Source organism: Aedes aegypti, chromosome 3 (genome assembly GCF_002204515.2).
Source record: "Aedes aegypti strain LVP_AGWG chromosome 3, AaegL5.0 Primary Assembly, whole genome shotgun sequence".
NCBI lineage: Eukaryota > Metazoa > Arthropoda > Insecta > Diptera > Culicidae > Aedes > Aedes aegypti.
In genome coordinates, this window is record NC_035109.1 from 109,986,336 (window position 1) to 110,011,192 (window position 24,857).

At 37.7% G+C, this 24,857-nt stretch overlaps 1 protein-coding gene across 1 annotated transcript in view; it reads right to left on the minus strand.

Annotated features, from left to right (window-relative positions):
* Window positions 1–12,706: 12,706 nt before the first annotated feature.
* The window catches only part of LOC5564860 (ATP-dependent RNA helicase bel), a 32,458-nt gene continuing 20,307 nt past the window's right edge, over window positions 12,707–24,857 (minus strand). The window contains exons 2-3 of the mRNA XM_001649162.2: window positions 21,123–23,337; window positions 12,707–13,876 (exon numbers count right to left, since the gene is read on the minus strand). Of these exons, the coding sequence (XP_001649212.2) occupies window positions 13,746–13,876; window positions 21,123–23,337 (2,346 nt within the window). The 3' untranslated portion in view covers window positions 12,707–13,745. The remainder of the gene's footprint in view (window positions 13,877–21,122; window positions 23,338–24,857) is intronic.

Genomic DNA, 24,857 nt, shown 5'->3' on the forward strand with positions numbered 1-24,857 from the left:
GAAAAAGAGACAATGAAAATAGACTCCGTTTTTTGGAACATTGACAGACGCGTTCACATCCCAGCGCAGAGTTCTGAAATAACATTCAAGCAAACAATGGCTACCATAAAAAAAACATGTATTTGTGAATAAAATTGTTTTTGTTTTCTTTTCCCCAGAAACAGGTCGTAAACAAATAAAAACGAATACATGAATTCTAGAGCATCATCTTCCGTATTCAATCGATCCGAAACATTCCCTTCTCTCGTATATGGTTACGGAGGTAGAATAATTTTCGCATTCTGATCTCGCCCAAAAATCCATTGGTAACCGAGTGTGTAGCTCGTCGTTTTTAAGCAAATCAATGAAAAAAAACTATAACCACTGGGAGATAGAGAAGGATTTTCTCTTCATCTAAGCATTGTTAAGTATCGCATAAATCCATTCGTTTGTTCAGTAACAACACGTCGTCTTGTGCCGGTCGGATTGTTTTCGAGAACCATTTTTACCGGATTGTTATCCGACATTCTGGTGGCATGCCCGGCCAACCACAACCTTCGAATTTGTGCGGGATGGACGATGCTTGGTTCTCCCAGCAGCTGGTGCAATTCATGGTCCATCCGCCTTCTCCATGTTCCGTCTTCCATTTGCACTCCGCCGTAGATGGTCCGCAACACCTTCCGTTCGAAAACACCAAGTACACGCATTTTTCGACCCGCTCGATTTCATCACCGTCAATATGAACTCAAGATCGGGGGCTGCCGTGTACTCTGTTAAGTCCCTCGCTGTCATGTATCCTCAAGCGATTCGAGTGAAGGTGCAAAAAATGCGAGGTTCTCTCTATCTCTCTCTCGATGCTTCAAAAGAACTCTTAGTGTCCCGCGCGAACTAGACAGTCCTCGTTTTTCGTTGGTTTCCTTGTTTCGTTCCCTCGCACGGTGTTTTATTTTCTCGATTTCATGCGCTTTTTGAATAGCGCCCAAACAGTTAATTTTAGCGATATAGTTTGTTCGGAGAAGTTTCTTGGTGTATTAAAGCGCATCTTTTGATGCAAAAAGTTTTGTGATCAATTCACCTAGCAGTGAAATAGAAAAACTGTTTTTTTCAAAACATTTAGATAGACATATGGTGTCTTCGGCAAAGTTGTAGAATTGGCAATTTGAAACAACTTTGTCGAAGACACGATTTTTCTATCTCTTATTCATGTATGCATACATGTATGTGAATGGCCCCTAAAAATCATACTTTTTTCCAAGATTTTTAACATTTTTTGTGTTTTTTACAAATATGTTTGTCATGAAAAAACCCGTGTTTTTGCTGAACATATCTTCACTAGACTGATGCAAATTTTGAAGTTTTTGTTCCCCTATGCTTAAACGATGTCAATTATCATGAAAATGATCCTTCCAAAATTTGAAGTGATTTGGAAGAAATTTGGTTGTGCACACGCTATTTGAAGTTTATAGGGAAATTACTATGGAAAAGGCAAACCTTTTGTGTTCAGTCCTCTAACTGCTCGTCATAATAATCTATGGAAAAGTGAACACACTTTTCTCATGTAAAAACTTCCCAGCTACAACTTTGCCGAAGACCACATTTCGATGGGACGTAAGGATAATTTGTTATTATTGATAACAAAGTCTAAATCATGCTGAGATGATCATTCAATTATTTGCAGAGCAACACTGCTTTTTTGCTGAAGAACATAGTAGCCTGGATTACTTTGATCTATTCTTCCCGTCAGAAGCTCCAATGTTGCCTGCCGAACAGTTGGTGAAGCATGCTACATGCAAACCAACTTTATGATGATGAATAACAATTTATCCTGAGGTTCTATCAAAAAGTGGTCTTCGGCAAAGTTGTAACTGAGAAGATTTCACATTAGAAGAATTTGTTCACTTTTCCATAAAATATTATGACGAAGAGATGGAGGGCTGAACACAAAAGATTGGCGTTTTCTGTAGTAATCTCCATATAAACTTCAAATGGCGTGTGCACAGTCAAATTTCTTCCGAATCACTTCAAACTTTCGGAGGATGCTATTTACCATAATTAAAATCGTTCAAGCATAGGGAAGCAAACATTTCAAAATTTGCATCACTCTAATCTTCACCCTATCTTTTGAAGTAACAAAGTTATTCATGAATTACTCTTTTTTAAGGGGTAGCTTTACCCTCTATAACTGGCTTCGGCGCAAAATGGCGCAGACAACTCTTACAAATCATGAAAGTACCGTATCTCCCCTTGTGGCAGTTAATAAAAACTTTTGTCTATAAGCGTCTTTGCATTGGTTTTTACTATCAAACGAATAAGCCTTATTAAAACGAATTCGACTGATAATTCTTCTCCTGTAAGAGATAGAGAGGTGCGATGTTCAGCTAGGCTGACCATACGTACCGTATTTAACGGGACAGTACCGTTTTCATCACCTCGACGGGCTGTCCCGTCGTTTTATGGAAAATGCTCGAATTGTCCCGTATTTTAGGAAATGGAGAATCGGCACATAATTTTCAACACCAGTAAAACAATAACATTAAAAACATAACAAACAGTTTTTAGAAATATTTCAGAGTATATTGTCTTACTCATCTACTTTCCAAGCAATTATTAGTTTCTCAAACAGAGTTAAACTTGATCCGTACATGCTTCTGCTTATTTTTTTTTTGCATTTCTTTACTCATATTTATGCCAAATTTTGGAGGATTTCCAAAATACTGCTTCTTAGAAATCAAAGATTGCGCTTCAAGGTTCTTACGTGATTTTTATTGAATCATACAGACATGTAGCTTGGGATTGCATAATCTGGTTCTGCTACTTTCCCTCGGATGGCGGTTTCCTGAATGTCGTTCTCCCGCCAGTTCTCAGAATGCTAGTTCCCTGTAACCCCGTACCCCGAACAGCTCAGTTCTCCGAAAAGTCATAACATTCATAATTGTCAGAACCTTTCGCATTTCAAGGTGGTGAACAATATGTATGTTCGGTAATATGTATTTAGTCCAGAATGATCAAATATCTCCTTCTTTGGTAGCTTATCGATCTTTCTAACTCAACACTATCTCACTACCCGAGCAGAAGCAAAGTTCTGACCATTAAATCGAGATATTGATTTGATAGACATAAGAGATGAAAGCATGATAATGTCAAAATTTTATTCCTAGAACTTCTGAGCCATAGCTAAATTTGATGTTGGAAGATGTAAGGAAAAGCTCGCTGATATTGGTGAGATCTTATAAAAGCTAAATATAATATGCTAATAGTAGTTCAGGAGTAAATTTTAGATATTATTTTCGGATCTTTTATCTCTTATATCTTTCAAGTTAATATAACTTTTGTATGTCCATATCAAAATTTGCTATTACTTAGCTGCTCGGGTAAAGACTATTATTGCACTTTTTTGAGCTGAATTGCTTTACAAGGGAACGGGCTATTCGGGGAAATGGCTTCAGAGAAACGGGCCATTCGGGGAAAAGTAGCACAATCGCATAATCTATGTCTTTTAAAATTGTCCCGTTTTTGTTTATTATTTGTCCCGTTTTTATCTGGTTGGCTTATGGTCAGCCTATGTTCAGCAAAAATACGCGTTTTAAGATGTTCAACAACTTTGTAGAAGACATGAAAAATGTTAAAAATCTTGTAAAGGAGTAACACATTTTTTAACATAAAGTACACAAATTTGTATGGAAAAACTCGTTTAAAATCATTTTTGTTCATAACTTTTTACTTAAATTTTTAACATTTTTCATGTCTTCTACAAAATTGTTAATCATCTTAAAACGCATGTTTTTGATGAACATCGCACCTCTCTATCTCTTACAAGAGAAGAATTATCAGTCGAATTCGTTTTAATAAGGCTTATTTGTTTGATAGTAAAAACGCATGCAAAGACGCTTATAGACAAAAGTTTTTATCAACTGCCACAAGGGTAGATACGGTACTTTCATGATTTGTAAGAGTTGTCTGCGCCATTATGCGCCGAAGCCAGTTATAGAGGGTAAAACTACCCCTTTAAAAAGAGTAATTCATGAATAACTTTGTTACTTCAAAAGATAGGGTGAAGATATGTTCAGCAAAAACACGGATTTTTTCATGACAAACAACTTTGTAGAAAACACAAAAAATGTTAAAAATCTTGGAAAAAAGTTATGATAAAAAGTATGACTTTTAGGGGCCATTCAACGGCAATTCAACATACAACGGCATACATCTCAAAAAGAATGAGAGATAGAAAAATCGTGTCTTCGACAAAGTTGTTTCAAATTGCCAATTCTACAACTTTGCCGAAGACACCATATGTCTATCTAAATGTTTTGAAAAATTAGTTTTTCTATTTCACTGCTAGGTGGATTGATCACAAAACTTCTTGCATCAAAAAAATGCGCTTTAATATACCAAGAAACTTCTCCGAACAAACTATGTCGCTAAAATTAACGGTTTGGGAGCTATTCAAAAAGCGCATGAAATCGAGAAAATAAAACACCGTGCCTCGTAAAGAGGCAAAAGCAGCACGCTGCTCTAGAGTATGTCACCGAACTCGTATGATGTTGATGAATTTTATCAAGCCTCTGCACTCCCGTGCATAAGTTTGGGTTCACCCCCTAAAAAACATACAAAAGTGGTCAATCCATATCACTGTGATTACCAAGGGGGTGGCAAGAGCCAATAATTACCAACCCAACACCAATTCAACATGGCGTCCAGTGTTCTTGTTTTGATTATTTTGGGATGGACAAAACAAAGTTTTTATGGGTAGGAGACATCAATGATACCTCGCTGATGCACAAAACAATAAACAAAATTATGAACAAATGAAAAGCGTATTAAAATACGACGATTTAATGCGATATGTTTAATTGCCAGAATCTAGCACTAGCAGCGTATGAGCCGTATACTCGAAAATCAGGAGCAAGGTTAGGGCCAGTGATGAGAAAAGTACTAGAGCAAACATTTACCGCCTCTACATTTACATCTTTCTACAAGACCATCAAAATCCAAAGCAAACCATGACCGTTCAAAACCAAAAAATGTCACGGCTCTTCAAAACTGTAATCTTTTTCTTCCTAACGTTTTTCAACCCCGAATGCGAAATGACTCGAGCACAGTGGTGACACGATTTTAGCTGCTTTCGGGGTTTTGCATTTTTGCTCGATAAAGGTAGCATGAAATTGAACTTGTTTATATGTATCGCAAAGGAATGATTGTGCTCTTTCTGTTAGAGCTAATAGATTTCAATTAGTTGAAAACACTAGCGAAATATTAGCGATTGAATGATTTAACACTTTTTTCAATCATTCACCTTGGAATGGCTGCCCGAAAACGGTCATAGTGGAGAGACAAAAACAGTCAAGCAGTGTGTGAACCGTTGGCAGCGCAACGCCTGATGATATTGATGCTGCTGCTACTTTGTGTTTTGGTTGAATGGCAGAATCGATGAACTGTGGTGAATTGTGGTCACAGTTCCCAAGACTGGTTAGGGCAAACTGACCAGAAAGTGGGTACCAAAACGCGAAGTACCAAAACGATGTGAGGAAAAGCCGAAATGTACAGCTAAGAACAATAGTCTAGATGAGTCGCGCCGACCGAGGGGTCGCAACCAGAGCGTTAATGACTAACGGGTCGCAATGATTGATTAAGTGATTAATGATTACATTCAATTTTATCATGATTAATGATTATGATCATTGATTCAAATTTCTTAAGTCATGATTAATGATTGTGATTGATTTTTAAGCCAGAGTATGATTAATGATTATGAATTTTTTTTTTCTATATTTATTAACGAGATTTTTAGCCCTGGGCTAGTTCATCTCGGGCTTTACTTCCCTTCCGAAGGAAGTCGTCACTGAAATTTTTAGTGACTATCTCGGGGATGGGATTCGATCCCAGGTCCTCGGCGTGAGAGGCGTGTGTTCTAACCACTACACCAGGTCCGTCCCCTTGATTATGAATGATGATTAAATTACAATTTTAGATGATTAATGATTATGATAAATGATTAAACTCAGTATGATTAGTGATTATGATTAATGATTATGATTAACCCTTACATTAGGCATTGTCAAATTTGATCAAAATTTTCAATTTCAAAACAATAGTTTTTTTTAATTATCATTTATCGTATTTATATTGTGAGCTCATTGTGAGCTTGCACTATACAAATCTCATCAAACAAGTCGTTGGCGAGTAGTGTGTGATTATTGAGATGGAATCGAATTCAGGTTAACTTCTGCATCCGTGAGTCCTCTCGTGGTGTATGGATAACGCACCCTATCTAGTGAACAGGGAGTCGTGAGTTCGATTCTCACCAAGAAGACGTGTAATTTTATCGCCAATTTCACATATTTTTTTTCATTTAATCCATATGCGAAGTAATTGTAATGTTGTTTTTGAAAATTATGTTTTTCAGTCGTCTTCTAACGAAATTCCGTAAATATTAGGATTGCAGTTTGTCTTTGAAACTGCGGGTATCGATTCGTAAATTACGATAGTTCCGAATTCATGATGAGAGCTATTTGATTCAGTTTTTTTAATCATAAGTGTACCGATAAATTTTAAAGAGTGTGATCATTCGTTGCATACTTAAAGGTTTTTTGGGCATCTCATGTCATTTAATTATTGTTTTTATGATTAATCTTTGATTAATCATTAATCATTCAATAACGAATGATTAAATACCCGAAAATATGCACTAAACGACTTAAAGTGTGCAACCAGTGGGTTATATACTAACACTAGAAAATAATGAATATTACTCATGATTAACAAACAATCATATATAAAAATCTTCTGAACTTCGCTATGGCAAATTAATCACAGTTTTCATTCACAAATCGTGATTAATTGCTCTGATTCAAGAGCCAGTATCCTGGAGGTAGTGGTCAATATATCGGCTCTGTGGAGCGTAGCTTGCTACATATCCAACTTCATGAATTATTAAGCTTTAAGCGGAAGTTTCAGACGTTAATGATAAACTTGAATATATGCCGGGTTGTTAAGGTGAAGTTGCATCGAAGCCAAACCTCAAATTTTCAAGAACACAAATCTAGAGAAACGGACAGCTGTTTGAGCTAAAAACTTAATCGGTTGGTCACTCGTTGGTGGTGACCCATCAATTAAATTTTCCGCTGTAACGGCTGTTTAGTTCTCTAGATTTAAGCTTTTGAAAATTTGAGGTTTGGCTTCGATGCATCTTCACGTTAAGGATTGTCGATTTCCCGGGAAAAGTATTCACAATATTGGTGTTGTAAAAATCATTAGTAAGGCGAGCAAACCCCGGTATACTCTAATATACTGCTAATCATGTGATTATATTATAATTATACATATAAAAGTTTAATGGTATTTGCTCGCCTTTCTAGTGATTTTCAGTATTCTTTTTGTAAAGCGAAATGTTAAAATTCAATAAGTTGTTTATTCATACTCCGAAAATTCCTCCAAAATGAAAGTGAAGCACTATATAGGTAGTTCTGAAATCTAGCTTTCCATATATTAGACTTCATGAATTTTACAAACCAAGCCATTGAATTAATTCTCAAGTGAATTATCGAAATATTTGATATCGGACTTTTCGAAAGAATTGGCTTGTTCAGAAGTATCCAGTTTTTTTTTTGTATTTTCTGAATCTTCATTTACCCTACATTAAAGTTTGAACCAGAACCCAAAATTTCAAAATCGTTCGTGCCCTGAAACTATTTTAATAACGCGTTCGATATTAGTATGGGAATAACTTTTGAATCACCCCCGGCAAATTTAGTTTCGCGCGAGCTGTCATTGTTTAAATTAAAACATCTACAGATTGAAATCTTTTTTGATATACTTGATATACTTAGAAAATGTGATCTTTCGAACAGGCTACGAAACACTGCAAATATTTCATCACTAAACAACCCAATTCTTGGAGAAATTTTGAGCGAAATCAGTTTGAACATTTGGCAGGTATTTCCTAACGAGATCTTTATGAAAAACTTGGATAAATATTTTTTCAAGAAATTTCCTAGATTTGAATCATAATTTTTTAGTAAAAATGGTTCGCGATTAATAATATTGCTGTAACGAAGTTCAAAAGATTTTATATCAGATTTATTGCTAATCAAGGGAAAAATTCATCATTATATAATGTATACCTTGTCTGTTGCATACTTCAAGGCGTTTAGAGCATACTTTTGGGCATTAATTCATTAGCTTTTGGATGACTAATCAATGATTATTAATAAAAGAATAATTTTTAGGGGAAAGGTATTCAATATCGGCAGATAGAGATATGTTTGCCAAATTAAGTGTAATTGTGGTAACATTGTGCTAAAAGATTATGTAGCCGGCGGGACTTGAACCCACAATTTCCATTCTGTACACGGACGCATTACCAATTGGTAATGCGTCCGTGTACAGAATGGAAATTGTGGGTTCAAGTCCCGCCGGCTACATAATCTTTTAGCACAATGTTACCACAATTACACTTAATTTGGCAAACATATCTCTATCTGCCGATATTGAATACCTTTCCCCTAAAAGTAAAAATAGCTGACTGCAAAAGTCGAAAATAAAAAAGAGAAGAGTAAACCCCTTTGATACGGATGTATCATAGCCGTCGTTGGTCAGTGTGTACGGCAGCAGCCACGCACCTATTCCTCAGCCGAATCGACAACCCGTGCGATCATATGGGGATGTAGGTACAATAGTGTTGCGTTTTCTCACACCGACTGTATTCAATGCCGGCAGATAGAGATATGGTGAGGGATAAGTGTGGTATATTGGACTAGTAAGATTGTGGGGCTTGGGGATGCTACAAAGGTCATTAGCCAAATACTTCAGTTTACCGTAGCGTAGCTGTAGTATAATTGGTAATGCGTCCGTGTACAGAATGGAAATTGTGGGTTCAAGTCCCGCCGGCTACATAATTATTATAGATTAATCTTTTAGCACAATGTTACCACAATTACACTTAATTTGGCAAACATATCTCTATCTGCCGATATTGAATACCTTTCCCCTAAAAGTAAAAATAGCTGACTGCAAAAGTCGAAAATAAAAAAGATAAAAAAATAATTAAATGGCATCTTCCTAAGGCACCGTCCACAAATCACGTAATGCTCGAAGGGAGAGGGGGAGGCTCATACGGTGTGACTCAAACAGAATTTTGAAAATGTTCATACAAAAAGCATTTTTCCAGGGTTCAAAAACTCAATTTTTAGCGCTACGTAATGAATGGATGCTACTTACACGCCTTGAAGTGTGTAACAAATGGGCCATAAACATGAAAATGAATGGCTTTACTCATTATTGAAGAAAACTGCTACATTCAGTGAATTTCTGCAGGCGATGTTAGATTGCAAACATCAAAAGTGAACAAAAACAGCGAGGAAGTATTGACAGAAATACCACCTACTAGGGGAAAAGGACTAATTTTTGATCTTGAAAATGTTATGCCAATTTTCGGATTTTCATACAAAGTATACAACAATCTTATGAACGGCCAAGAAACTAGTGCTAGGTCGAAATGTTGTGATCTGCCCCTATAAACAGCAACTCACAAGCTCACAAACAACTCACAAGCTTCCAACCGCGTCTTCGGATTCGGATCATATACAACTAAGAAATGCACCGTCTTACATGGAGGAAATATTTAAGAGTCTTCGGATACAAAGCAAAGCCATGCTGTACCTGGTTGGATATCGACGTTCCTTGGGCATAAACTCTCATTGTTCGTGCCACAAGATATAAGAAATGTAAAATTTATTTATACATTAGAAGGCAATGTTGTAAAATTTGTTTAATTTTGTTCAATGATTGATTGATGATTGATTAAATGTTTGACTTATGATTAAGATTATGATTACTGAATAAAATTAACGATCTTTATGATTATGATTAATGATTAATGATTAAAACATAAAATTGCAATGATTATGATTAGTGATTAATGATTAACTTTTGATTTTTTGTGATTAATGATTAACATTTTTGATTAATCATAATCATTAATCATTAATCATGATTAAATTTATGATCAATCATTAACGCTCTGGTCGCAACAAGTTTAGTATACAAAATACAAAAAAAGTTTTTGGAAAAATACATACGAAGTAAGAAAATAACTCTTTGCCGTTTTGAATGAATCTTAAAGGGTTTCAATTAAACGTGTAATCACAGATATATGATCAGAATACTTTTGTATGTTTTTGAGGGGGTGAACCCAAACTTATGCACGAGAGTGTATATACAATGGTTGCGCTCTGATGTGTTTTCACGTTTTGCAGTTTAAAAAAATGAAGAGGAGCAGCGTGTCATAATTTTGCTCGCGCAGCAAGAGAATCCGACCTTCTCGCACGAAACTTATGTGAAGGCGGATTTCAAGCAGCTTCCAGGACACGATTTTTGTACCGCATCAGAAAAAGGTAAGGAGGCCGAAATTTTCAAAACCATCAAACTATCTGAATTTCTAAACAATACCTTGTCCGGCATTACATTTTCACGTGTAGTCTCAAAAGTGACATGTTCATCGCTACGGGAACCATCAATCAAGAGATCTACGTCTAGAAGTGTCTCAAAAAGCGGCTGCTACCATTTCTGAAGCAACATAATAGACCTGTGCTGTTCTGGCCAGACTTGGCAAGCTGCCACTATGAAAAAAAGGTATTGTGATATTAAGAACTGGGCGGATGGGCCAAGAGAAAGACCCACTCTCAAACAACAAAATAAACACGCTAAACTTGCCACGCTCAAAAATGAGTGCCGAGTACACAAAATCAGCCTCTCTTCATACAGCACAGATTCTGTACAAAGGGGGCTGTACACAGTTTTGTGTAAACGGTGGTAAACAAACCGAATGAGTAAAATGCGTACAGAGGAGGAACGCTTGGAATGCGGAATTCGCTTCCATTTTTATTTTGCTTCTGAAAACATGAAAAAAACATTCAAATTTTCATGTTTTCAGAGATTTTTTTCATTCGAACAGCCGAAGCGGAAGCAAATGGGGAAAAAACTTTCACATTTGCGACCATTTTCCGACTTTTCGCCTGAAAAAATCCCGGAAAACTTCGCATCCTACCAATGGCCAACTGTTTGCTGCCGCGCGGGAGATGACTGACAGTTCCATTTCCATCGATCCGCGCACAGCCTATGGCCAACACATCGGTAACACATAGCATGAGTGCGACTTACACAGAATTTTCACTCAGCCAGCCAGTCCTGCATTGGTTGCCTCATTCTGTGTAGTTTTAACACATGCGCTGCGTTGAGCAGGCTTAGCGTGTAGCGCTTGTTAGTTGGGTTTATTCTACGAGTGGCGTGAGGTGACAATTTTCGGTGTCGTATAGCGAGGTGACAATTCTCGACTCGAGTGAAGTGACTCGCCGTGTAAATCAAATGGAGAGTCACTTCACTCGAGTCGAGAATTGTCACCTCGCTATACGACGCCGACAATTGTCACCTCACGCCAGTCGTAGAATAAGCCCAAGTATCTTATGGCTTGCTCAGCAAGGCCTACTTCTTCACCCCCTCTCGATTGTGGAGTCCAATGGTTCGGCGTAGATTTTTCAAATCTTGCAATGTCCAACGCTTTTGTAAAAATATCTACTAATTGCCTGTCTGTGCAAACCGGTTCCACCCGAATGCGTCCGGCAGCAAAGGCGGCCACAGTTTGTTTCTTGCTTGACCAGCAACGTAGTCAGTGCCGCCTCTGACCACAGGTTCTTCGGAGCTTTTGAATCGTTGAGCATTGATCTTACCTTTTCCACCAAAGTTCGGTTGAACCGTTCAGCTACTCCATTTTGTTGAGGGGAATAAGCTACTGTGGGTTGTACCTGAATGCCTCGCTTATATTAGTAGCTCCTTTGTTCGTTGGAAAAGAATTCACGGCCTTGGTCCACGGTAAACTTGCATATTCTTGTCTGCCATTGAGTTGGAGCCATTGCTTACTCCTTAAAACATTGTAGCCATTACTACTCCTTAAAACATCGGTATACCTCAGACCTGCGCTTGATTGGATAGATTACAGCGAAATGTGTCCAGTCATCCATGAACGACATGAAGTACCGCGATCCGTCCCGGGCCGGGGGATCAATAGGGCCACACAAGCAGGCTGTGCATAGAATGACGCACATCGGTGCCAATCGAACATGTTAGTTAGAGAGTTGGGTTTATTCTACGAGTGGCGTGAGGTGAGAATTGTCGGTGTCGTATAGCGAGGTGGCAATTCTCGACTCGAGTGAAGTGACTTGCCATGTAAATCAAATGCAGCGTCACTTCACTCGAGCCGAGAATTGTCACCTTGCTATACGACACCGACAATTCTCATTTCACGCCACTCGTAGAATAAACCCAAATGGCTTTGCAAGACGCTGTTGGGCTCAATTCAACTGGATCACGATCACCAATACCACTATCAGGATGAGCTAAAAAGGGCTCACCAGCAACGTTTCCGAAAAAAAGGTCCTCTTGTGCCCTTTTCAAATGTTTGTCCAGACATGATATATTTCTTTTCATCGATCCTTCCTTCCGTGAATAAAGAAAACAAGATGCAAATCATGTTTTACACTAGAACGCAAGATTGCATTGCTGTCTAGCGTTCTGAGTTAAAAATGTTCAACCACCTTTATTCATAAAAGCGAGGATCGATTGAGAGATCGATCATGCTACTAACGCCATTCATTCTAGAACTTATTATTGAGAAACATGGTAGGGGAAGGTGGGGTTTGTTTCGAAGAATTCTCCTGTAAATAAAACAGAACGATTTTTCTTGTTTACCTTCTGCATAGAATTGTCTATTTTTGACCTTTGTTGCTGCTATTTCTGTTGTGTTATCCTGTCAGCATAGTAGTTTTACTCTATTAATGAAAATAGTACTGGGAAAAGTGCAACAGTTGTGTGTTTTGTTTTATATCAAATGTTCATGGTTTCCAAATTTAGTTCTGTGCTTGACGATGTTATACCAATTCTACCTTTTTTTATACTTCCTAATTCTGATGTTTACAGACAGTCCTTTTCGTTCTGCACTATATCACTTCTTGTTCGTTTTAATAGTACTTTGTGTATTTATCACCGCGCGTCCCAAATTCACTTCACAGTTCTCTAGTTCGTGTGTGTGTTAGTTAACCCGTTCAGAATAGTGTCAACGGTTTGGAAGAAGCGATTGGCAGAATTTCCGCGAAGGTAACCCTTGTTTAGATTTTTTTTTGCCCAACGGATGTTTAACTTTTCTCAATGGTTCTGTTGATGTAAGATCTTGATTTTGTTTTCTCTGTATATATTTGTATTATGTTGGTGAATAATGTTTTCCTGATATTCCAATTGTAATGTTTGCTTGCAAGTATGTTCAGTTTTGTTTATCTTTTTCCAAGCGAGCCAGTTGTAAGATTTTTGTTGTTGTTGTTTTTAAAACGTGTCTGTTGGTTAATTAGATCAATATAAATAATATGCTTTACTAACTTTATATTTGCCCTTATGCAAATTGTTTAAAGGGCGAGTGCCTTTCTTCGTTTATCTTCTATTCCATTAAGCCGGCTGCATAGACTGAAAAGAAATATGTTTTTTTGTTTGTTTGACGGATGACATTTTCTCTACTCTCTGACTGGTTGTCTGATAATAAACTATTTCTTTTCTTTTTTTGCTTTTGCATTTTTGTAACGATAATTTAGTGTGGGTTCATTTGTATCTGCTGTGTACTATGTGTGTTATAGATGTTGTGTTTGTGTATTCTTTTATCTTTCAAGTTATTTCCATAAGCCTGTTGGAAATTGAATTCCCGGTTCTCCAACGCGGAAATTGTTGCTTTACTCGTTCCACCAATCGCTGGCGGCACCGCTGTTGCTGTTGCTGTAGCTGCCACCATAACTACCACCGCCTCCGCCGCCGCCGCCGCCACCACCGCCTCCATTGCGATAGTAGCTTCCTTCGTCACGACCTAAAATTGAAGAAACAATTTCGATACTTAGAATATGACTTCCATCTAAACTATTACTGTCGGCAAATACCTTATTCAGGTATATTGAGGGTAATTTGGCAAAAAGCTATTTGGCATAACATTGTTTCGTCAAAAACAGAACATATTCTAATCATATTAGATGACCATTATACCAAATGGCCATTTTCCAAATATTGACATTATATCCCCACTGGGAGAGGACTTGTTTGTCGGTTGAATATTCGCAAACACTTCCAAAATATTTAAGTAAGAGCTTTCTTCGCTTGTTATCTTTTTTTTTTTTTTTGTATGGTATTCAGTTGGAGCTGCCTGACAGCTTAACTTGTCAAGGCTGAACCCTCGGTCTGGCTTTTGCCAAGTTTCCCGTCTACCAGGACCAATACTCAGACGGACTAGGCAATGGCGCCCACATGAACACTGTTTTTTTATTAGTATTGTGACGTGGTAGTTTTTGAAAAGTAGGGGGACATGGGGCAAGAAGGACACCCGGGGCAAGAGTGCCACCTCTAATTTCACGTAGTTCAAATCAATTTTTTTTATGTTTAACGCAGGATAAGTATAAATTGAGTACTAATTGAGGGTTGTGTAAATATTACAGTTTAAAATGTTTAGTACAAAAATTAGAAAAATGTCTTTAACTCAGCAACGTAAAATATGCGAAATATTATAAGAATGTAAGACTGAAAAACAAGGTTTGACTCCCAATAAATACAAAACATATTGATTTTTCCGCACAGTATTGATGATTTTCAATTGTTTAATATAGCTGTGAGGAATTTTTTTCCGAAAAAGTCCTTTTGACATTAAATTTTACATATATAATAACAGTATGTCTTATGGGGCAAGAGGGACACCGCAATTTTCTCATATAAAATCAAATGACCTTTTATTTTTCTTGTTTAATATTGCATTCAATCAACGTTTTCTACTAAATAAAATCAAAATAAACCATCTTGGACATTCAAAATAGTTTCTGAAATTTTTACTATTATTGTTACAGTCAAAAAAGTTGAAAACTAAATTAATTTCGTAAAATTACTTTTTAACTATAAGTCAACTTTTATACCTCAGTTTTTAGCTTTACTTACTCTACAATTTATCCTTTAGGCGGGGAAATAATACTATACAAAATTTGTGGCATTTTGCTCTGGTGGTCTTCTTGCCCCATACGAGTGGCACTCTTGCCCCGTGCCTCGTTTAAAAACCTCATAAGAAGGGACATCTTCAAAAATCTCAAATCATCATGTGTTTCTTATATTTTTGAAATCTATCGATAACATCATTTAGAACAAGAGCTGAGCTTGCCCCTACACTGGAATAATCTTCAAAAATTGTGCTAATCAACCATGATTTGAACCTATATATCTTAAGGTGTCCTTCTTGCCCCCAGCCCCCCTACCCATATTCCCTTGCTTCTGAGAAAAGGAAGCATTATGAAAATCAGCAGCTCCATTAGAATTTGTTTGAAATAGTAGTGCATTACTAATACTGTCTAGTCGAAATGGTTTTGAATAATTTGTCATTCAAGTGCTATTCTGATTACTATTGTCTTTTACGTAAGATTAGAGTCTTAAATGTCAAGTGTCGTCAAGTCTTAACAAAATTAGGCTGTTTAGTAGTAGTTCTAGTTAATTTCATTTTTTGTTGTTAAAAATATTTATTGGTCATTACGTTCATATATCCTTAAAGAAAAAAGTCGCTTTCCTTGTCTGTTCAACAATTTTTCGAAACTAGCAAGTGTACCCTAATGATCGATCTCAGCGTCTTACTTTCCATAGTCATTTTTATAGTGAATATTGAAGAGTAAAGTTACCTTAGGCTTCTATTACAGTCTCCTACAAGATTCACTTTTCGGTGGCAAATGCAATGCTTCACAACGCCTACTTTCTACTTGTAAATTTTGCGAAAATGAAGCTGGAATTAGATTTATTTATACCGCTGTTACAAAAGAGGTATTTCTTATTATGGCAATGTAAAAACCATATTAAAATAAGATTGTCGCCACTCATTTCTACTCAGTGAATCTACTAGTCATTTTCCTAAGAGTTCTTAAGTATTCCCTACGTCGTATATGATAACGATGTATCTAGCTAGCTAATAGTAAGAGTGGCTACGGATCATTCTGGTTAGCAAAAGGCAAACTGAACGTCACCAATAGTATTAATGTCCACTTCGAATAAATTAATTATTTGAAATGGGCATCAATTCTATCAATGACGCAGAATGTCCGTTGGATCACATCCGAGATATTATTGCGTCTATGCCATATGAATTATGACGCGGCTTTAAGCAAAAAATGCCAAAATGTGATACCACCACTACAGGTTACGCCTTTGGTTTCCATCATATGGGCTAATGGATTATGCCCTCCCATCGCGGCAAGGTCGCATAACCAAGGGGAGGGCTTTCTTTGCTTGTTATCACTCCATAATTTATATTTTTAGGAAATATAAATTGGCAGTTTTAGAATAATTTTTGTAAAAGCAAAATGCCATTTTTGCAAAATCAGGCATTGCAGAATTCGTTCTCACTTGATTTTGAATAACGATTGAAGCAAGCGAAGATCCCATGTGTAGCGGTCCATGATCGGCAATGTATCGCAAGTTGTAACAACTTTGATAAATAAGAGCAGCGAACGAGAGCCCCGAAAGAGAGAGAGAGCGATTGTAAAATAATTTTATTGCAATAACAAGAGTGCTCCGCGCGTTTGGGGCTTCTTTAGAGGGGTTTTATCATGCACTAACAGGGTGTCTACTCATTTACAGAATTGTAATTCCTCAATATTTCCAGATTTATTTCAGATTAAAAAAAAATCCATTTTTAAGAAATGGCGAATGATTAAATTTTGGTGATTAAGAATTTATTTTCAAGCATAGGTAGTTTGGCTTCAAAACAATTAAAATATTTTAAAAATATTGTTTTATCTGTTTGTCCTAAATGTGTAAACAACATACGAAAAAATAGTGAAATTTGGCGATTTTGTTTATAAAATGATCTGAAAGTCTTTAATCGTCAAACTCAGACCTGAATAAATATTTTATTTGATCCTAAAGAAAAAAATAACATTTCACATAAAATGGGATTCAGATTTATGGACATTCAGAGAGGTACCCAAAATATTTGTATGGATGGCGCTTTTTTATTATTTTTCCTAAATAAGGGGTGCTGCCACTGATGTTCTTGGAAATAAAAACTTCAGAGAATCCTTCCCTGAAAAAGAAAAACAAAAATGAACCAAAAAGAGATCAAGGAACCACGACATGAGAGTTTGATTCCTTAAACAGACATTTCTCCAAGAATTTTTATAATACTTTTTTTTAATTCCTCGTGACATTGTAATACTTGTATTACTACTCCTTGTACTGTAAATTCATTTCACATATCACTCCAAAGACCTCGTCAAGAGTTTGTTTTGTGATTTTTACGAGCATTTTTATGTAATTCTTATAAGAATCATTTAGATACCATCAAAAAATCAACCTGGATTTTTCTAAGAGAAACCACCGTCCTGCAGCGACCACGGCTGTTTTTCCTAATGCTATTGGTTGGTTCTTTCTGCTGCGTGCACTAGACTAGCGAGCTCGATTTTGCGCACTGGGTCATCTACTCCTAATACCATTAGGGCGGTTGGGGGACCACTTAGCATCCATGTACGGACTTCAAATTATTACCTGATTTTTTTCTTAGCAAAACGAGCACTTTACAATGACGAACTTATAACATTTCGCATTTTCGAAAAATCAGGGACAGCCTACTGAACACTCTATAGTAGGTTTCAGGTGCCCTGGGGGAACTGGCCAATTAGGAACATATCTGGAGCCATATCAATATGGGCATCAAACTTCAATATTTTCAAAGGTTTATGCTTCTGGAAACATTTTCAGCACCACCGGCTGCCGTGACTACTCTATAGTAGGTTCCAGATGCCCCGGTGGATGTGTCCAATTTAAAACTTGGCCGGAAACACATCAATATGGGTATAAAACATCAAGATTTTTGAAGGTGATGTTTCTGGCAGTATTTACAGAGCACCTTATGTCTATGACCACTGTATAACATAGTATAGTAGGTTCCAGGTGCTCTGGTGGAAGTGGCCAATAAGGAACATACCTGGAACCATATCAGTAGGGGTATCACACTTCAAGATTTTCGTATATGATGCTCCCGGGAGCATGTGGCCAATTCGGAAGCATCACCTTCTAAAATCTTGATATTTGATACCCATATTGATGTAATTCAGGGCATGTTTTAAATTGGCCACATTTTTCGGGGCATCTAGAACCAACTATAGAGTGGCCATGGTAGCCGATGGCGCTGAAAATGCTTCCAGAAGCATCATCTTTGAAAATATTGATGTTTGATACCCATATTGATATGGTTCCAGATATGTTCCAAATTGGCCACTTCCCCCAGGGCACCTGGAACCTACTATAGAGTGTTCAATGCATCTAATGATTCTGAAAATGCTGCTGAAAGCATCATTTTGAAGATTGATGCCACATGCACATAGCTCCGAATAATATTTACATGATTGGTAATAATAACATGACCGACCATATTTTCCGGAACCAGTTTTACGGAGATTTTCAACGAATCTTAATGCGTCCGGCGACATTCAACATCCTATTAGTTCTAGTTTTGAGGAAAATTGTAAACATCTATACAACTTCACACCGAACAAAAATACCAGCGACATAAAAAATGCCATTTGGACATGACCTCGGAAAAACCGGAATATTGCCGGTGGTCAGTGGCCAATATCCATTGTCAAGCAAGTTCCTAAAACTAGACTAAATTTGACGTCGAAGTTATAAGCATTTGAATTTAGGCAATATTTTGCCTATCCCCTGTACATTGGAGGAATAGCTTCAGGGTATCTTCAGCAAAGTTGTAGATTTCGACGAGATGAACTACCGTGATGCTACCATATTTCGCGCATGCTCCTAATTTCGCTCACTGACATTTTACCCATATTTGTTGAAATTTATTGGGCTATATAATTGCATGTTATGTAACCATGGCTGAAGTAGGATTATTAAAATACTAACTAACAAAAATTTCTTACGCAGAACAAGTTCAAAATGTCAGTGAGCGAAATTAGGAGCGCGCGCAAAATATGGGTACCTTACGGTAGTTAGCTGAAGACAGTTTTTGTGTAGGGCTAGCATATTTTGAGATAAACAGTTTTGAATTTTTCGTCGAAAATGCAACTTTAGCTAAATCGTTATTACATTCCAACTCGGGATTGGAAAAATCATTTAAAAATATATGTCAAAATTCAAGTTATGTCTAATGTTCTGTGAAAATTTCATTCGAATCGGTCTATAAATAACTGAGATCTAGCTTATCAAAGTTGGTCATTTTATTTGGAAAATCGAAAAAGTTGCAAATGTTTTGTCAAATACTGTACATGTTGAGGAATAAAAAATCGCCAAAACTGACGAAAGCTCGTTATTAGAAACTGACTATGTCAATCCTATCATTTGCACCTCAAAGGTTCTCACCGACATCTCAAATCCACATTGAAATATTAGAATATGTATTAAAATCCTTGGAAAAACAAGATTTGTACAAAAAAAAGGATCTTAGTGGCATTAATTTCTAAAGATTCTAACCAAAACTTTTGGAATTAAACCAGATTTTTTTTTATAAAAAATATTTGTATGGCGAAATGCATCCAACGAATTATTTCTCAAAATTGAGATCTTCGTAGACGCGCGCTGAACGAATACAAAATGTTTACCGTAGCTACGCGTAGTTCGAGCAAAAATTTAAGTACAGTTTACTTTCGTTCGTAGCACTAAACCTGTAGCCCACTTAGTGAAAGACTTTCACTATCTTTCAAATATTGAATAAGAGAAAGCACACCTAAAGGTAGTGCAACGAACGAAATTTGACTGTATTCTACTGGAATCTAAGCCTAGGATTTTTTGAATCGCAATGGTTGCAATAATCTCAAGAAATTCTGAATAATTATTATTTATTTATCTTTATTAGAGAGATTGTCAGCCAGAGGCTGGTTCATCTTTGCAAGGTTCTGAATAAGGCTACATTGTAAATTGTACACTTCAGGATAATTATCAGAACTTCAAATCTGAAAGTCTTCATAGAAGAGCTGGTGTTCCTCAAGGGCGGAACGTCATTTGGCATAAATTAATTTGGCATAACGGCCGTTTGACATACAAGTCATTTGGCATAATTGAGGTTTGGATCTTTTGAACACAAGCTGTTTTTTTAAGAAGCACTATGTCGATCTTCTAATTTTCTTTATTTTATGCCAAACGTCCATTATGCCAAATGACAATAATGCGAAATAACCTTTAATGGCATAAATCTTGCCAAATAACTCCTCCTGAAGGCAGCATTTTGAGAACTGAATTACCTATGTCATCCGCAAACATCCCTGAGGAAACTCAGGTAAGTCAGATGTGATATCGTATAATATTGATCCTAAAGGCAGCATTGAGAACAACAGCTCTTTACACGTAGACTTTCAGATTTGGAGTTCTGATAATTAACCTGAAGTGTACGATTTGACAGATAGGTAAGTAGGTAAGTGAAGTATTCTAACAATGTATGTTGGAAAATTAAAGTTTTTAATTTTACAATCAAGCCTTCATGCTAAACACTTTTCTATGTCTAGAAGAGCAAAACCAGTAGAATAGCCTTCAGATTTGTTGTAACGAATCAAATTTGTTGCACGTAAAAGTTGGTGAGTGGTCAAATGTCCATGTCGGAATCCGAACTGTTCATTGGCAGACATTGAATTTTCGTGGATGTGGACCACCATTCTGTTCAAAATGTTTACTGATGGAGGAAAGCAAACTCATTGGACGATAGATAGAAGCTTCTGCAGAATTTTTGTCCGGTTTCAAAATTGAAACAGCCTTGGCATTTTTCCATTTGTCAGGAAAATATGTCAACTGAAAACATTTGTTAAAGTTGTTAACTAAGAATGATAAGTTATTTTTTCTTGATGAGGATGTGAAAACTTCCACCATCACCAGGGCTTTCATTATGTGTGTGTGTTTTTTTCCAAAACGTTCTCTTGATTGAGAATGCTTTCGAAATTCTGAGTAACCCCTGATTTTCTTAAAAAATCCTAAATTAAAATTGTGCGCGCTTTGGAACTGCACTGACACTATCGAAAAGTTGAAATCTATTGCGACTCAAACATATTCAGGTAATATTAAAACTGTTGACAATTAGCATGAATTTTACTCACCATAGCCGCCACCACCTCCGCCATAACCACCGCTTCGGCCGCCGCCACCTCCGCTTCGCTGATCGCGGGTATTGCCACGGCTACTTTGTTGACGGTAATCCCTGGAACCGAACGTAGAGCTGGATCCTCCATAACGCTGATTGCGGCCGCCACCTCCACGTCCACGGCTTCCCCACGAGCGATCACTGGTCATATCTTCCAGGAATGACGGAATCTCCTGCTGGGTTTCCTGTAGCAGTCTAACTAATCCATTGGCCACATTGCGGTTTTTATCGTTGAAGAAGCTGGTAGCAATACCCAGGTTACCCATACGTCCGGTACGACCAATACGGTGCACGTACTCTTCGATTTCGGCTGGCAAATCAAAGTTGATAACATGTTTGACGTTCGGTATATCCAAGCCACGGGCTGCCACTGCCGTTGCAACCAGAACCGGGCATCGTCCAGAGCGGAAACACTTGAGTGCGTCTTCTCGTTCCTTCTGGGTACGATCACCATGAATGCTGGTGACAGGGTGGTTGTAGTGATAAAGAAATTCTTCCAACGAATCAGCGGATTTCTTGGTTTCCACGAAGATAAGCGTTAGACAGTCTTTCTCGTCGCCTTCGTTCTGTGCTTTGATGTTCGATAGTAGATCTAGCAAGTGTGAGCGCTTGTCGTTTTCATCAACCCAGAAGATCGACTGAGTGATGTTGACAGAAGTGGATCCAACACGACCAACGGCCAAAAAGATGTAGTTGTGAAGGAAATCGCTAGCTAGCTCCTGGATCGCTTTCGGGAACGTGGCTGAGAACATCAAAGTTTGGCGTTCTCCGGTCGGTGGCATTTTGCTTTCTTCAACGATACGACGAATTTGTGGCTCGAATCCCATGTCCAGCATACGATCGGCCTCATCAAGAACAAGGAAACGAATATTGTCGAGTCCAACTTTACCACGCATGATCATATCTTCCAAGCGACCCGGCGTAGCAACGACCAGATGACAGCCACGATCAAGCTCACGCATTTGCTCCTGAGTATTGTTTCCACCATAGAGTACGCAAGGACGCATGCGGGAGCGATAGCAGAATTTCTTAGATTCTTCAAATATTTGGGTGGCCAACTCACGAGTTGGTGCCAACACCAAACCAAGTGGGAATTGCTTGCGTCGATTGGATGGACGAGTCGGTGCAGGAGCAACTCCATGCTTGTACATCTGATTCAAAATGGGAACCAAGAATGCGGCTGTCTTGCCAGATCCTGTCTGAGCACAAGCCATCAGATCGCGTCCAGACATAATAATAGGGATAGCGTACTTCTGGACCGGTGTCGGTACATCGTAGCGCGCTAATTTAACATTGTTGTCGATGATCTCTGTCAGCTCAATGTCATCGAAGGTGTTAATATGCTGTGGTACGGAATCACCCGTCGCCTCCACGGGAATATCTTCGTACTTGCTGAAATTGATACCGGTGTTACCGTGTTTGAAGAGCTCACTTTCCAAACGCTCATCACGCTCGGTAAGCTGCGTGTAGTCGATGTCTCCTCTGGGGCGGTCGTTCCAGCGTCCCCCCATACCCGGTCCGCGATCGTCTCTTCCACCGCGATAGCCTCCGTAGCCACCTCCACCGTATCCTCCTCTGTTTTCTCCATTGGATGGTGGTTCTTGCCATCTGTCGTTCTGCGGCGGACGATTATCCATTGGCCGATCGCGGAAATCTCCTGGGCGGCCACCACGTGCATTGTTATTCCAATTACCACCGCCTCTCGGTTGCTCGCCACGATCGACAAATTGATCATTAACTGGTTCAGCGCCATTTTGCTGAAATTCTGCAGTCGGTTGTTGTTGCTGTTGCAAATCTTGTTCTGGGGCACGGTCTGGTGGGGGTCCACGGTTGTAACCTCCACCACCACCGCCAAAACCTCGGTTATAGTTGTCCTGGTAGCGTCCACCGCCGCCACCACCACCACGACCACGGTTGAAGTCACGGTTACCGTAGTAATCTCCGCGGTCACGGTTGCCGTATCTTGATCCTCCGGAATAATCGTCGCCACCACGGCCGCCACGGTCGTAGCCACCACCTCCACGGCCGGATTGATTATCGTTCTCAGGACCGCCGCCGCCACCACCACCACGGCCACTTCTCAGCTGAGGTGGAACGTAACGAGCAGACGAAGATTTCAAATTACCCGAATCTTGCACGCACTGCGATTGCTGCAAGTCCAGACCAGCAAACTAGAGAGAGAAAGAGATACGAGAAAAACGATTAGTTATTGAACAAGCTAATTGAATATGATTCTGCATTTGTTTTTTCAGCTTATGGACGGATTCAATTATTTGTTAATTGTTAGTCAACCTGTTGCAAGTTTTTCCCCCGTGACACAATCTGTTTCAACTTTTTCATACATCCACTGAATTGTAGTAAAAAGGATCTAGGAGAATCATCAAATAAATTGTAGAAGAAAATAAAACTCTTAAAACAATCTTCCTTTACATTTCATAATATACCTTCTTCTCCTTCTTCAAGGGTGTCTACTCATTTACAAAACGGAATTCCCTGATATTTCCAGGTTTTCCCAGGGTTTAAACAATAATTCCTGGTTTAAGAAATTCTTCAAAATACATAAATGATTGACGAATATTTAATTTGAGGCTAAGTAGCCCGTCATTCATTTTGACTTTTCAGCTTGCATTTCAAAATGATAAAACTCAGTTTTGATAGTTTATATTGACTTGAAAATGTATCACTGTACGCACTAACATGCATAGAGTATGCTGATACTTTTTCAGCTGTATCAGTGCAAAATCAACTGATTTTCTTTGTTTAGAAATCGTGAGATGAATAAGCAACAATCATCAACGTCACGAACATATTTCAATGACGGCCTACTTCGCCTTAAGATGACTAAAATTAATTTCCAAAGATAGGCATATTTGAAAAAAAAAATTACCGCAAATTTCGAAGTATTTTTCAGTTCGAAACGTGTGAACAACATAGGAAAAAAATCCAATATATTGGTGATTTTTATTTAATTTCCACGAAAAAGGGAATGATTAACAAATTATTTGAAAGTACGTAGGACGGGTAGCGACTGATCGGCTTGAAAATAAGAATTAAAGAATTTTTTTCGCAGGAAAAAAAAACAATTATGAACCAGACCTTTTTATAAAATTATTTCTAAAACATTTTTTTGTGATTCCTCGTGACATTACAAGTATTACTGCTCGTTTTACTGTAGATTTCATACAGATATTACTCCAAAGATCTCTTTAGGAGTTTATTCTGATTTTTTTCACGAACTTTTTAAGTAATCCTTCAAAAAAATCGTTTTAAACACCTTGAATTCAATCTGGAATTTTTCACCAGAAATTACTACGGAGATTCCATCAAGAATTCCTCCAAAGGTCGTTTCAAACATTTTTCAATGAATGCTCAAAATAAATATTCCATTTATTTCCTTAGGACTTCCTCCAACATTCTCGTTTAGAACAACTTCAAAATATCAAAATTTCGTAAGAAATTCCTACATTTTTTTTAATAACTCAAGGAAAGAATTTATCTAGTAATTCATACAGGAATGTCTCTAGGGAAATTACAAGAAAAAAATTCAAATTGTTTTGGAGAAATTGTTAAAAAATATCGAAAGAATATCCTAGAGTAATCTCAGATGAAGCTTGTGTGAGTTAAAAGTATGCCTTGATGAATTTATACAAGGATCTCTAAAAGAACTTCTATATAGTTGATAAAATTCTTC